Source organism: Emys orbicularis, chromosome 4, assembly GCF_028017835.1.
Source record: "Emys orbicularis isolate rEmyOrb1 chromosome 4, rEmyOrb1.hap1, whole genome shotgun sequence".
NCBI lineage: Eukaryota > Metazoa > Chordata > Testudines > Emydidae > Emys > Emys orbicularis.
The window spans coordinates 121,740,279-121,756,671 of NC_088686.1; the positions used below are offsets into that span (position 1 = coordinate 121,740,279).

Sequence of the window (16,393 nt, forward strand, 5' to 3'; positions counted from 1 at the left end):
GTTGCAGCCAGGATGGGGGAAACTATATAGTAGACCTTCTCCTAACAGAAAAAGAGGAACTGATCACAGAACTAAAAGTTAATGGTAGCTTAGGTGCAAGTGATCATGACTTGATCACATTTATAATGTGCAAGCAGAATAAAGTCCAGAACCATAATATATATATACTTGGTGATTTAATAGGGCCAATTTCACAAAGGTGAAAACAATTCTGAGCCAAATCAGCTGGAAGGAAGACTTTAAACAGAAAAATGTGAATGATAATTGGGAAACAATTAAGGACACTTTATCAGATGCCTGTAATGGGGTCTACAAACCTCATGCTGAGCAGAGTCAGAAGGGGGAGGAGACCCTCTCCTGCCTACAGGCAAGAAGCTTGACCACACCCCCACAACTGCCTGTCATGGAGGCAGGCACCCACAGCTGCAACCAATAGGGAAAACAAAACCTGCTATAAAAAGAGAGAGCTCAGAGAAGCAAAGGGAGATAGAAAGGTCTGGGACAGTGAAGGGGTAACAGCCCTGCACTAGGCTGCCTCCAGAGAGGCAAAGAGACTGAAGCAGATCACTAATTAGAGGCCAGGGGCCAAGAACTCTCCTGACCAAGAGCTAACCAAAGAAAGCCAGTCAGGGGCAGTAGAAACCGTTCAAAAGACCACATCAAGGACTGGTATGAATGCCCCAAAAGCCATAATCCCACAATTGAGGAAGAAGGTTGTGCTGGCTAAAAACAACAACAACCTGGTTTAGAGCAGTGATGGTAAAAAATAAAAAAATCATTTACAACAAATAGTTATTAATATAAATCAAAAGTTAGGAATTGTAGAAATTGATAAGGGAAGCTAAGGGACACAAAGAGAAAGCTATGGCTAGTAGAGTTCAGGAGAATAAGAAGTTATAAAAATATATTAGGAAGAAAAAGCATCCTAACAATGGTATTGGTCCATTATTAGATGGAAAAGGTAGAATTATCAATAATAATGCAAAAATGCAGAAATATTTCTATTCTGTATTAGAGGAAAAAGAGATGATATAGTCTCATCATATGGTGATAACACTCTTTCCATCCCACTAGTATCTCTGGAGGATATTAAACAGAAGCAATTACAGTTAGGCATTTTAAAATCAGCAGGTCCAGATAACTTGCATCCAAGTGATTTAAAAGAGCTGGCTGAGGAGCTCGCTGGACCATTAACATTGATTTTCAATATGTCTTGGAGTACCGAGGAAGTTCCAGAAGACTGGAGAAAAACTAATGCTGTGCCAATTTTTTAAAAATGTAAACGGGATGACCCAGGTAATTTTAGGCCTGTCAGTCTGACTTGGATCCCAGGCAAGATAATGGAGCAGCTGATATGGGACCTGATTAGTAAAAAACTAAAGGAAGGTAATATAATTTAGAAAATCAGCATGGGTTTTTGAAAAATAGATGCTGTCAGACTAACTTGCTATGTTTTTTCCCCATGAAATTACAAGTTTTGTTGATAAACAGAATAGCATTGACATACTATATTTGGCATACTTCTGTAAGGCATTTCACTTGGTACTTCATGACATTTTGGTTAAAAAACTAAAACAATACAAAATGTACATGGCACACACTAAATGGATTAAAAGCTGGCTAAGTCATAGGTCTCAACATATAAATGTAAATGGCGATTTGTTATCTGTTTCCAGTGCGGTCCTGTGGGGATCAATTCTTGGCCCTACTGTATTTAACATTTTAATCAATGATCTGGAAGAGAACTTCAAATCATCACTGATAAAGTTTGCAGATGACACAAAAATTGGGGGAGTTGTAAATAATAAAGAGGACAGGTCACTGATTCAAAACAATCTACAATCACTTGGGAAACTGGGTGCAAGCAAACAATATGAATTTTAATATGACTAAATGTAAATATGTAAATCTGGGAACAAAGAAATTAAGCCAAACTTAGAGGGTGGGGAATTCTATCCTGGGAAGCAATGACTCTGAAAAGGATTTTTTGGGGGTTGTTCTGGATAATCAGTTGAATATAAGCTCCCACCAGGGCCAAAAGAGCTAATATGATCCTGAGATGCACAAACAGGGGACTCTTGAGTAGGAGTAGAGGGGTTATTTTACCTCTGTATTTGACAATGGTGTGACCGCTGCTGGAATACTGTGTCCAGTTCTGATGCCCACAATACAAGAAGCATGTTGATAAACTGGAGAGAGTTCAGTGAGGAATCACGAGAATAATTAAAAGATTAGAAAACATGCCCTATAGAGATAGAGTCAAGGAGCTCAATGTATTTAATTTAACAAAGAGAAAGTTAAGGGGTGAGTTGATCACAGTCCGCAAGTACCTACATGGGGAACAACTATTCATAATGAACTCGTCAATCTAGCAGAGAAAGGTATAACACTATCCAATGTCTAGAAGTTGAAACTAGACCCATTCAGACTGGAAATAAGACATAATTTTGTAATGGTATGAGTAATTAACTTTTGCACAATTTACCAAGGATAGTGGTGGATTCTTCATCACTGGAAATTTTTAAATCAAGATTGGATGTTTTTTCTAAAAGACATGAATTATTTGGGGGACGCTCTATGACCTGTGGTGTACAGCAGGTCAGACTAGATCACAATGGCCTTAGAACCTCTGACTCTATTACGGGAAAGTAAAATACTATGTAAATAGCAAGAGTGAACCAAATAAATAAATAAACAAACAAAATCCCCAAGAACTTACTTTTCTGTTTAAACGATCAACGATTATTTGGTTTGACAAATAGGTTAAATTCAGCATTGCCAGGCACAGTGAAGTCAAGTTTAAGTGACCCTGCAGAGAAAGCAAAAATTGTGAACTTAAGTTAAGATGTGAATATTTTTTACATGCTAATTATGTAGTATTTTTAAGTAATGGGACACTAGGGGCATTTTTGTATGTTCAGTTTTTGAAAGAGGAACACATCTGCTGAATGAAGTTTATACAGATTAACTAAGAACTCCTTCTTTCTTTGTATGAGCTATGTTTGTGGGATAACGTTCATTTGAATAACATTTCTTCAGGATGTCTACATTAAATGTGTCAATATATTATGTTCTGGAAAACTGTGTTAAGACATCACATTTCAAAAAGCTGAAATACAAGGGGTTCATACACAGCAACGCCACTGATTGGGGCATGGAAAAGAATGACATGAAGAGGAATTGAAAAGATTCAAACTGTTTTCCTTAGGGTAGACACAAATACGAGGGGCAAAGATAAATATACACAAAATACCAAGTTTTCTAGAAAAGTCGTATCAGGAATGTATGCATAATTCTATTCACCCAAGAATTAGGGACATTCAATGCAATGGATAGGTAGCAAATTCAAACATCATAAATGAAAATACTTTTTCACACACTGCATAATTAGCCACTGGAACTCATTGCCACAAGATATCATGGAGGCCAAATACTTAGAAGGGTTTATAAACGAGTCAGACATTTATATGGGTAACAAGAATATCCATTTATAATAGTAAAGATTGGGAAGGAAACACAAAGAGATTGGGAAGTACAAACTCTCATTTTCAGGTCATAAGCCAATGTCTAAACTATTGGGGATCAGGAGAGAACTATCCCGGGGAGGGGCGGGGGAGGCAAGTTCTCCAGTAACTGCTTCCTTCAGGGTTTCTTGCACTCTTCTGTGAAATAGCTGGCACTGGCCTCTTTTAGAGATTAAATACCGGACTAAATGGACTGCTGGTCTGATCCAGTCTGGCAATTCCTATGCTGGTAGCCTGCAAATATATGATAGGGTGAGAGCCCAGGGGGAGTTCAGGTGTTAATTATCACCCTGCAAGACTTTATACAACAGAATGTAGAGGGGATCGCTATAGTCTGTTTAATTCTAAGTACAGGAGTTTCCCCACAGTAAAGCCACATAAAGAAAGATACACAAAGTTGGCATTTACTCTACTGAAGTATTTAACACATTATTATAGACCTGGATATTTGTGTGTGTGACATATATGTGTAATCATTTAACCTCTCAATATTTCAGTTTTGCCATCTATACTATGAGGTTAATACTGATTAACCAGTAATCTTGCAGTAATGTCATGAGGAATGCTTATGCAATAAGATGAAAAAAGAAAAGCACTATACCCTTTTAATCAGAGATATTTAAAATGTATTTTAATAATTTGTAATTTAAAAATCCCATATTACTTTATGTATAAGCATATACAATAAAAACTTTGTAGAGTATGCTTTTATTCACTGTACTGTTTAACCTTGTTTAGCAAGCGAGGGTCATAAAGAATAAAAACAGAGTTAGTTACCATGTTGGTATTTCTGCAGTCAAAGATATGGATGGTTATCGTTTCATCTTGAGTTTGGCTAACAATGTAGGCTGCCTCTTTAAATAAAGCCAAATGATTCCCATCAAAGGTTAAAAAGCTCAGATCAGAGAAAAATGTACAACGACCTGGTTAAAAATAAATAAAATAAAGGCATTTCCTAACTTATTTCCTTGTTTTGTGAGCAATATAAAGCATGCAAATAAAATAGCATAAATGTTTGTATGATTTAACCTTATTTCCTCTAAGGGTTTACTAACTCGGCAAAACATTTTCAGCTATTTTTTGTACCCACTAACTATCAGTTAACTACAAATGGACAGTAAAGAACTAAATTCTGCATGTTTCAATAGGAGCCTCTTGCAGGCATCCAAGAATAGAATTTGACTCGTGACTAATACAGGTATAGTCTGTGGATTTTCACGGACCACAAGCTACTAAATGTTATGGAGGGTAGGAGTCACATTGGACCTTGAGTTGCTTCCCCTTCTAGTCTTGCTCCTGGATGGGGAGCTCTAGTGGAAAGTTAGCTTCCTTTTCAGTCCTACTGCTAAAGCATTTGTGCTTCAAAGGGCCCAGAGTTCTATTCCCAGTCATTACAAATCAAAAGACCCTAAGTATTTACTTGCATTGCTTGTCCTTGCACCAGTTGTTTGCTACTATGAATCTAATGCTGTTCTCACTTAAGTCAATAGAAGTTTTGCTTTTGACTTCAGTAGAAGTAGAATTAGGCTTCTATGCTGAATTAAGCAATGAGTAACCTGGAGAAGATGTATATAAGCTCCATCTTCTATTCCTACTCCAGAGTCCAGAAAATAGAAACTTTAATTCTTAATCTTCTTATAAATTCAATAATTTGTTATAAAACTGAATTAATGTAAGTACTGCATAAGTAAAACTTACATGCACATTCCCATTTTGGGCAGCATTTGTCACCATTGATCTGAACAGCGAGCCCTAGAACTCCACAGCTGGGCTGAGTTGCATTGTAAGGGCAGTTCTGTGACTTGTTAACTTGGATTAGTTGTCCATCCAAGCAAATGTGTTTTATGCACTCATTCTCTGTAATTGGCTAAGGCATATTTAAAAGACATAGGTTACCATTCTTATCAAACTAAAGATACAACATTGCAGAATTCTTACTGAAAAGACAAGTAGGCCTGATTTTCAGAGACATTGAACACTCTCAAACCCCAGTGAAGGCAATGGAAGCTGTAGGTGCTCAACACTACTGAAAATTAGACAATTTGTGAAAATGGTGCAAAACCATGGTTCTGTTCTAAATTCCAGAACAATATTATTAATTTTAGACAATACATCGGGCAGAAATACAGAAGAGAAGTATGCAAGGATCATAGAGATGGCGAAGATGGCTGAGTAAGTTAAAGGAATAGTCATTACAGGAAACAATCTGCCAGAAAAGTGGTAGATTGTGGTTCAAAAGATCCCTTCTACTGAGGAACATGAAATGGCACATGGTGCCAACGGTATTCCATGAAAAATCACCCCTTTTGGAAACTGAGGTCCAAAGCAGCATTACATTGCAGTAATTATGAAATCCACTAATTGCAATGGAGTTCATCCACATTTACCCACATGTAATTGAGATAGGTATCTGGCCTCATAGTTTGATAGATATTTTTAATATTGAATACAAAACATATGGCACATAAGTAATTATTTCAGCACTAGTGGTAAGGGAACTTATCCATACATAAATCTACATTCCTGTCTATTTACAGAATGGCAGAGAGATGACCATGAACAACGTTACTCACTACACAAGTTTGGAGCGTTGCTGTTTCTCTAGCTGGCATGAAAACTGATGCTGTGACTCCTGAGATAGCTTCAGCTGTTGTTAGTCCACCAGAATACTCTGTAGCAGACTCATAAAGTGGTTTGGTAGATAAATAGGCAAATGAAGGAACTGATGCAGCCATTGTAGCATTTGAGTGGGTTGGCATCATTAACAACGAACTCTTTGAGGGTGTGTGGACCTCAGTTACAGACAGTGTTCCAAGTTTTGGAGTTTGACTAGTGGTGCCTGATGATGCGGCACTAGAAGTGGCAGTTTTTTGCTCAGAGGATGAATATATGGTGGACAAAACTGATACACCTAGTTTAGGAGGCACAGCAGTTATATTTGTGAAATATGGAGAATGAAATGTCTGTGTTGTTTTTAAGGTGGGGGTGATCAAATCTGTGACGCCTGGCGTATGAAGAGACTGTGGTTTTGTAACCGGTACTGGCCCTGCAGGCTCTGCTGTTTCAGAGGTGATGGCTTTTTCTGTTTCTGAAGCAACAGAAAAATATATGGGTTTCCCTGAAAACAATGAGGTGGTGAGGGCTTCTCTTATTGCTGCTGTTGTCCCTGAAGTAGCTGATGCTGTAGTGATGTTTTGCGCTGTTACACTACTTCCTGATGAAGGTGCTAAAACAGTGGCTGTAGTCGAAGAACGTGTGGTAGCTGGTAACACTGTTCCTGCTTGGAATGTGGATCCGTAGGAAGTAGTTGAAAGTGGCACCTGCTTAGACAACACCACAGTCTTCTCTGTAGAACTTTTGCCCATTGATGTGGATGCTGTTGAGATCACTGGTGTTAAAAGGGCACCTGCTAATGACTCCTTCTCCGTTGTGATGGGAGTTTCTGATAGAATAAGTGATGGAGATGTTAACTTCGATAAAGGAAATATGGCTATAGAGACTGTAGGTGTCTGACTAGAAACTATTGGTTCAGTAACTGCTGTCTGCTTTGTGGATTCGAAACTGGAATCTGACTTTTGGGTAGGAAATGATGGAAATTCTTTTTTCATTGTAGCTAATGGTGATGAAGTTGTAATTACTTTTGATGAAAAAGAGAGGGGTCTTGTGCTGACAGTCAAATCCATTTTTTTTCTGGTTGAAGTTGGAAGTTTTGTCTGCAAAGCTGAGGCAGTTCCCTGTACGTAAGTCTGTAAGACAGTATCAGTTAAGGATGACTCTTTTTCAGTAGTCAAAAGAACTTTAGCTGGAACTACTGAGGTAGGAGATAACGTTGAAATAGCCACTGCAGGTCGGGAGGTAGTTAGGAATGGGTACAAGGTGGTGAATTCTCCTATAGATTCTGTTGTACTAAAGAGAGCTTCTGGATGAATAGCGGTGGTCAATATTTCTGTTGGAGGCTGGTAAATTGTGGTACTTTTTTTGCTTTCCAAATAAGGTTTGGGAGTTGAAGGAACATGTTCTATTGTCAATTTGGTAGTGAAACGTGGTACAGCAGACTCCTCTCTGATCTGTGGAGAAACCATCGCTGCTGATGAAGTTTGAACAGAGGAAGTTGTAGCAAAGGGGGAGTAATCTTTGATTAATGATATTTGAGTTGTAGATGCTGTTTGTTTTACTGTTTCTGCGACGGTTTTAACTGTAGGCTTTGAGACTGTGGAAACTGTTTCAGTCTGTACTGGGTGCTTTGTAGTGGCTGGTTCCTTAGGTATTTTTTGTGTTAAAGTGTATAGGGAAACCGATGTCTCTGCCAGATACTGAGCGGTAGGGAATATGTGAGGTGACTTTGTTAATGGAGATGTAACAGAAGTGCGCAAAGTTGACCTTTCTTTGACTGCTGTCACTTTTTTACTAGTTATTAGTCTGCTGCTGAATTCAGAGTATGGGGATAATGTGGCATCAGTAATATTCAAAGTGACTTTTGCTGGCAGTTCCGCAGGTGATGGTGATGTTAATGAACTTGGTTGCTCTTCTATAGTGGATATGGTTGAGGCAGTCAAATGGGGAGTCTTTCCTTCTGTTGAAAAAGTAGATTTTACTACTGATGTTCTTGGGTATAAAGTAATGGTCATTGTAACAGTAGCTTCAGATGATGTGCGCATAGAACTAGTGGCTGTCGTTGATATCTCTTTTCTAAATGTGGATAGTGGAAGCAGAGTAGTGAAAGGTGGTAGGGAGCTTGCTGGTGATGAAGCAAATGTAGTTGGCTTTCTGGTATGTACACTAGTAATTTTTTCTGTTTGTGCTTCATCAGGACGGACAATGATCCTTGTTGTTTCAGTCTCACTAAGAGTATATGGAGATTCAGTGATGAATGTTGTTTGCATTGTTTCCATTTGTTTAGTTACCAATGGAATTGTAGGGACCAAATCCATGATTTCTTTTGCTAAAGCAGATGTTTTTGTTGCTGATGTCATTCTAATAGTGTAGGGTTCAATGCTCATCTTTGTTGTATTAAGAAATAGAGGTGATTTGTATTCAGTAGATGTTCTTTGTGAGAATGTAGTTGGCTTTGCTGATAATTCATAGGGGCCTGTTATTTTAGATGTTACTTTTGTGGACAAAGGAATAGCTCTGGCAGTATGAGATGAAACAGGATATTTAGTGTATAAAGTAGTCAGGGTTTCTGTCATATTTAGAACTATGAATGATGGATATTCAGTAGTTGATGCTGTTTGCAAAGTTTCTTTTGATTCTGCTAAAGCTGGAGAAGCAGCACTTATATCGGACAGTGAAGGCCTTTTTGTAGGAAGAGTGCTGGGTTTTGCAGTTGTAGCTGAACTAGAATACAGTGAATATGGAGAAAAATATGAACTTGATGGCTGCTCCACACTTGTGGTTGCTTGTATTATTTCTTTTTCACCAGTTGTAAATAGGAAGCCAGTTATTCCTGAGGATGATGATGACGACAACAACGGCGACATCTCTTTAGTTTGCAGAGTTGCTGTCTTTGCACCATGAGTTGTGGCAAGGAATACCCCTGCACTACCTGTCAAGTTTTGAACCATATATGTAGGAGTTTCAGTAACTGACAGTGTTATATGTAATAATGGAACAGGGTGTGTAGATAGTGGGGAAAATGTGGTCTTTATTTCTTCTTTGGTTAAAGCAACTGTTCCTTTTGTTGTTTCTGAAGTCATTGGTGGCTTCAGTGTAAATAATGTAGTAATCAGAGGAGAAAATGAAGTTTCAGTGACATTAGCTATTGTGGAAGAAGTTTGTTCAGTACTTGGTTTTGTTCCTTCTGAAGTTCTTGTTTTATTTGCTGTTGGTGCATAAGAAGAGGTTTCCAAAGATGGTGACATAGTGTATTTGGTGAAATATGTAGTTGTTTGTTCTGTGGCTGATACAAAGTAAGGGGCTATAGTTTTTTCTGGTTTTAGTTTTGTTTCCACTGTGGGACGTATCCTAGTGCCTATTTCTGATGTTTCCGATATTGCAGTAGTTGTGACTGGTGATTCTGTTACTCTTATTATTGACGATGTCCCAGTTAAAATAAAAGTAGAAGTTGGTTTGCCTTCTGTTTCAGTGATTTTAGTCATTGCATGTGTTGTAGTTACAGTCTCAGGCTCTGTAGCACTCAAAACCTTAGGAGTGGTACTACTCGTTGCTTGTATACCTGTAGAGATTTCTGTAGTGGCAGGAGTTGTTGATGGAAAAACATGAAGTACTGAAGGGAAACTTATATTAGATTTTGGTGATTCAGACATTGCAATAGTGCTTTTGCCAGATGATGTAGCTCCAGTTGAATATGCCGAAACATTTGGTGATATAGTTGTGGTTAAAACTGTTGTATTTGGAATAAGAACAGTTGAAAATTTAGTTTTTTCTATGGTTGCACTGAATTGCCACTTTGATGCACGTGTTGTTTTTGTGTCTTTTGTTTCAGGTATAGGGGATGAAGTTACTACTTTACTCAGAACTGCTGCAACCGAGACATTGAAAGAACTGGAAGTTACATGTGAAAGAGTTGGTGTTCTCATAGTGGATGGTGAAGGTCGAACATCAACTGAAGGCTCAATGCCTAAAACCAGACAAAAATAGATGTTAGTTTGTGAATCATTATACTAGAATCATTACGCTATTAGAGGTGGAAGGGATCCATATGAAGTCATCTAGTCCTATCTTATTTTTTTCCCCTTTCTTCAGGTTTTTAATATTTTTAGAGCTTCTAAAAAAAAAAAAGATGTTAGGGAAGGCATTGACTATATATTTAATGTTACTGAAACTTTTATGGAAAAGGAACCTCTTAATTTTCTTTATAATTTGTCTTATATTTTAGGAAAAAGAAATTTGTTTTAACTGAAAAGCATGTTAAATGATAACTCAAAATGTATGAACTTGGGCATCTAAAGTTAGATATGTAAAAACTGCATTGGGTCACTTAAGTAAGAGGCCTAATTGTCACTGATATATTGCCAGGGCTCAAAATCTCTGAAAAATCAGGCCATTTATGTGGGTCCCTAAATATGGACTTAGATGTCTAACTTTGGACACCCATGTTTGAAAATTCTGGCTATACTACTTTAGATATCTAGTAATGTCATAAGTTAAATATCAAATTAAACATAATAAAGTGAAAATTTTTGAACATACAATCTTCAAAATACACGCATCTTTGAGTGACTTCATCCAACACCATATGGAGAGGACACATGGGGACACATCCTTCCACTCTAAAAGAGAAACACAACATTAACTATTCAAGCAGTCGGTTATAGACAAAGTATTTAATTTTAAGAAAGCATTCTACATTTCTAAATAATTTAAGGCACAGGACCCTGATAATGGACCTTTCTGGTTCTCATCAGCTCAGGACATTTCTTCAAGATGCAGCTGACCATGTTTCCATTCCTGCAGATCTGAGCTAACATGTGAACTATGTAACTATCTTTGGAATGAATGTCGGCTTCCAATAATAAAGACTTTCATTTAGAAATGCCAGAGAGCCATTGCCCTCTGGAATAAAATTTTGTTCAGTAGTTTTGTTAGGGACAGATGTGGTTGCTGCAATGCCATCATGAGAGGAGCAGGGCCAGAACTATTTGACATTAGCTGACTACCACATCTTTTCAATGATACTCTTAATTTAGGATACCCACTATCTTGAAAGATTACTGCCATTCAAGGGCATCACTTTAATGTAGCTACCACAATGGCTACAATTCCACCACTTCCTCCTTCACTGAATTTTGATTAATGAATATGGTGCCATGGCACTGAACTATATCCAGTGCCGTATGTACTTATCATGCTATATAAATATAACTAGAATTATATACTTTTATTCTAGAAAAATGCTGATACTTACTTTGGTACATCCTGACAGTTTTGTCCCAAAGGGTCTCTGCATGTTTTGAAACAAGGGCTTGTACAGGCATCATAACGCCACTCGCATGTAGAATGGGCTGGAAACTTAAATTTGGCATCTGGAAGAATACATGATTTATTATACAGAGACATATATACATACCAATATGCATATGCATTATATATATATATATATATATATAAAATACACACACATGTACACACTCTATAGTGAGCACACTTAAAAGGTTCATTTTGGTTTTAGAAATATTACTATTTCTATTGACTGTATTTAAAATGGGGGATATCTTTGAAATTTTTACTATCTCTGAAACTGGAATGAACATTAAGTGTATCCACTGTATATTACACATGCAGAGTAATGCATATGCAAACTATTTTACACTATGCAGTAGAAAATGTGACATTGTATTCTAGTTGACATATCTATTTTCTAGTGCATACTAAAACAATTTGAAGACTGACAGTGCAGCAAGAAATAATAGACAATTCAGCAATATTTTAAAAACAATCTTCATAAAAGAATAAACTATATAACTTTTCTGATAACTCTGGCTGAACTGTTGTGAATTTTCAGTGGGGAAACAACATGAAACCAATGTGAGTAATGTTGATTCAGTAGGATCATTACTATGAAAGACTTAGAAGAACATGCTACTTTATTTAATGTGCTACTTTAATGATATTTTTAAAAGAGGTTGCATCAGCAAGAGTGGTTTATTTGGTGTGCAAAATTAGGCAACACAAGGAGACTTTCCAGAAGGTTTGTACAGTGCAACAGCTTTTACTTTAGAGGAAAAATGAAACACCATTTCAAACAAGCAAATAATCAGAAATCATTACATTTAATGGTTGATCTTTTCAGAAACAATAAAAGGCCAACATTTTAAAAGAGGACCATAACTGAATCAGAGAATAGTTTTCAGACTCAAATTATATGTGCCCCTTAATGTCAGAAGCAACTGAGCTATATGCAGGAGTGTAGTATAGATTTCTCCTATTTATCATGACCAAGCACCACTCCAAGAATTGGAAAACTACAATCATAGTTCACACGTCACTTTAAAAAAGGGTGTCCTGTTAAATGAAATCGATACTATGGTGAATTTAAAAATCACCTGCATCACCTTAGTAACATCTTTGTGGAATAGTGTTTATTAAAAGGTATTAAAATCACAAAATTGAAAAACAAATAGCAAAAGCAGTTAGGTAAAGTGTGAAATTCTTGTGCCTGGACCAGAGAAGAAAATTGGGAACTTTTCATTAATAAGTAGTGTCTTCACAGATTTATTAAATAATGATGCAATTTCATAGAGGAAGTGTTAAGAAGAAAACAAATAAAAAGTGACCTACATCTCAGGGGGAGTATAAACCAGCAACCTCACATCAGCTGTGTGTGTGTGCACACATGCACACAAGGATAATTGAAGGCCAGTGCTTAATTTGTGCCAGGGCTGAGCCCCAGCATCTCTTTCGTTACAAACTTAGCACTGCTTAAAGGTCTCCTTTGCGCTAGCCTGATCCTGCGCTATCTGTTTGCACGCAAGTCCCCCTGTGCCATGTTAGATGAGCCTCAGGGCTCCTCAAAGTTCTGCTAGACTTCAACAACTATAGGGAACCAAAAATGTATCCAGGGGTCAGCATATCATTCTGGTGTCCTAGCCCAAGCCCCTTTTCTCTTGTCGCACTGGCAGTGAGAGCAAGGAAAGAGTGCATTATATGAGCTTTCCTTAGCAAGTTAGGGTACGTCCAGACTACCCGCCGTACCGGCGGGTAGCGATCGATTTATCGGGGATCGATATATTGCGTCTCGTTAAGACACGATATATCGATCCCCGAACGCGCTCCCTGTCGACTCCGGAACTCCACCGGAGCGAGCGGCGGTAGTGGAGACAACGGGGGAGCTGCAGCCGTCGATACCACGCCATGAGGACCCAAGGTAAATCGATCTAAGATACTTCGACTTCAGCTACGCTATTCACGTAGCTGAAGTTGCATATCTTAGATCGATTCCCCCCCCAGTGTAGACCAGCCGTTAAAGTGGACACCAGGCCAGATTATGCCACCTAGGCAACCTGATGCAGAGCAGCTGCACCACACAGAACATTTGTGTTAGAGATTGGGGAGCAGTGTTTATTACTTGAAAATATGTTTTGCTACCATGATTATATTTTTAGGGTGATAGTCAAGACTTCTGTCCTGAAAAAGCTCCCACTGATCTTAGTTTCAGTGAGGAGTGAAGTATCAGGCTCTTTAATTCACTGCTATTTTACATTTGTTTAGAGACATGTGACTCTTTTCCAAAAGACGTCAGAAATTTTTTCCCTCTTCAGCCTAGGTACATCTGCACTTATGGGTAGTTGTTATACTATTACTAGTAATACAAGTCCCCTCTTGCTTGATAAAAATAATAATTCTCATAGAGCAGAAGAGAATGTGTAAATCAAGTTTTAATAACTTCCCCATTTTCTATATTAAAAGAGTGTACCTGTTGCCATCTAGTGTTATCCTCTAACAATGCCAGTCTGTATAATATCCCTGAATTATTATTTCTATGAGAAACACTGGTTTTATTGTAGTAGCAAGTGAATTTACTAAATTACCTTTGCTATAAATTATTAAGCATGTGTATCCTGTTCCAGTGGGAGACTCTGCAGTTGCTTAAATCTGATAGCGATGGGAGGAGGGAATACTTTACATACAATTTTCACCAAATGCGTAGGTTTTTATATTCTGTGTAACAGAGTTGATATGCAGGCAGGAACCATGAGGTGGAAGGATACATGGCATAGAGACACAACAGATATGGATAATCTGAGGAGACCATAGAGGATTATTTGTGCATGTATAGAAGATCTCTGAAGTTTTATTTCTTGCTTTATTGGAACTATCATACACTTGGAATAATATGCCCTTCAATCCATTTCCCGCCAAGTAAAGTAAATGAGAAGAGGGAAGAATCAAAATAATTGATATTTGAATTTTTCACCATCTCTTTCTTTACTATTAATAGGCTTACATTTCCATTGTTAGAATGCGTACAATACAATAGATAGTCCTAATCCTGCAAAGAGGCTCCATGTGAACTCCATAATCTGCCAGTGTGATTCTTTATACAAGACCTGGGCCACTGTAACCTTCTTTCATCCAAGCACAAGAGTTATATGTTCTACATTCAAAATTAGATAAAAACCAAACAGATTGGGTCTGATGAGCACCTACATATCCCAGTAACTTCAAACAGAGTTGCAAGCATTCAACACTTCTAAAAAATCAACCAGAGTTCTTTAGAAAGCATATATTTCTAACCAAGTAATGTATGGGTTTCATAGCTGTGTAGTAAACCCAATGCCCCAGGTTCATAACCATGATTGCTATATAACTAGGCTTGGCAGAATTCAATTTTTATTATTTTATAATTTTGACAGATAATATAGATGTATTGTAAGCAATATTTTTAAATGTTTATATATTTAAATGTTCACAGTTGCAGGAAATTATTGAAGGGATGTGTGTCAGACAATAATTATTTAATGACAGCAGATGTTGAGATCCAAACAGTTAAAGCTTTATAACCATTAAAACACAAATTGTCAACATCAACATGTCAAAATATACAAAGTAAATATCCTTATAAGTTCTCAAGCAGCATTTTTCTTACTTTGCATATGTGTTAATTTCAATTATCATCAATGGAAATATTTTCTCATTGGTTTGTGTGTACAGTGAAATCCATATTTACTGACATTTACCAATAAAAATCTAATTCTTCCAAGCCTATATATAATCCAGACATGCTCACATAAAAAAAACACATCCTGACTGAATTCCCAGGATGTTTTCATAATAGAAAGCCCTGAATTATATCCCACCAATCTCAGCAAAAAACATATCAACATACTAAGCAACTCAACCAAAAAAAAAGATGTTATTTCCTGTTTTAAGATGTTCATGAGCAAAGTAGACAGACACAGTGTGTGCTTGAAATATTCTATTAAAACAGTAACCATAACTGGAGAAAATACCTTAAATATTCTCTTATTTCCTATTTCCCAGAATAAATATTTACTTATTTTTCCTGTGTTTCTGCACTTTATAATTCCAGAATGGGACAGACATTGGAGCTTTTCCGAAATTATTAGATACTCTAGATTAGTAGTTCCCTGGGGGTCCGCCAAGCAGGGCCAGCATTAGACTTGCTGGGGCCCAGGGCAGAAAGCCAAAGCCCCACTGCATGGGGCTGAAACCTGAGGCCCCGAGGCCTGCCACCTGGGGCTGAAGCTGAAGCCTGAGCAACTTAGCTTCACTGGGCCCCTGTGACATGGGGCCCCAGGCAATTGCCCTGCTTGCTGTCCCCTAACACTGTCCTTGGCTTTTATATGCAGAAACACAGTTGTGGCACAAGTGGGCCATGGAGTTTTTATAGCATGTTGTGGGAGGCTCAGAAAGAAAAAGGTTGGGAACCCCTGCTCTAGATGACTATGAGCATTTATTTACCCACATTTTGCAGTACTTTATTCTCAAATCACTCACAAGAACACCTTATAACACTAAAGAGACAAGTCGGGGGAATGGTAACACACATGCTTTTCTCCCTAGTAGCTTTAAGTTGCATGCTTTCTCTATGTGTAAAATCTGGAGAATTGAGTACTTGAGGGCATGTGCCAAGTGCCTCATATGCACGACATTTTCAGACAGCGTCTAGTAATACAGGGGTGCATGTCTATGACTTCTGTTCTCCATTTCTCAGAAAACATGGGTAGGTAGTGGGTGAAGTTATGAATGTTGCTGAGTAAACAATTAGCAAAGAAAAATTGTGTGGCCACTGGAGATCTTCCATTACAGTCAGGGAATTTCAGACAAATGAGAATGTTAAACTGAGCGAAGCTGGATTTTTGTAAGTGTGTAAATTACAAAAGGAATGCACCTAGTCACTCATGTCAGCTACTAAAATGCCTCCAGAGGGATGGATGAGAAGAAGG

The 16,393-nt window shown here is 37.7% G+C and overlaps 1 protein-coding gene across 1 annotated transcript in view; it reads right to left on the reverse strand.

Annotated features, from left to right (window-relative positions):
* OTOG (otogelin) overlaps positions 1-16,393 on the reverse strand; it is a 147,292-nt gene that overhangs the window by 39,337 nt on the left and 91,562 nt on the right. Inside the window, exons 30-35 of the mRNA XM_065403357.1 lie at positions 11,392-11,509; positions 10,677-10,756; positions 6,098-10,104; positions 5,223-5,391; positions 4,302-4,447; positions 2,720-2,809 (exon numbers count right to left, since the gene is read on the reverse strand). Coding sequence (XP_065259429.1) covers positions 2,720-2,809; positions 4,302-4,447; positions 5,223-5,391; positions 6,098-10,104; positions 10,677-10,756; positions 11,392-11,509 — 4,610 coding nt within the window. The remainder of the gene's footprint in view (positions 1-2,719; positions 2,810-4,301; positions 4,448-5,222; positions 5,392-6,097; positions 10,105-10,676; positions 10,757-11,391; positions 11,510-16,393) is intronic.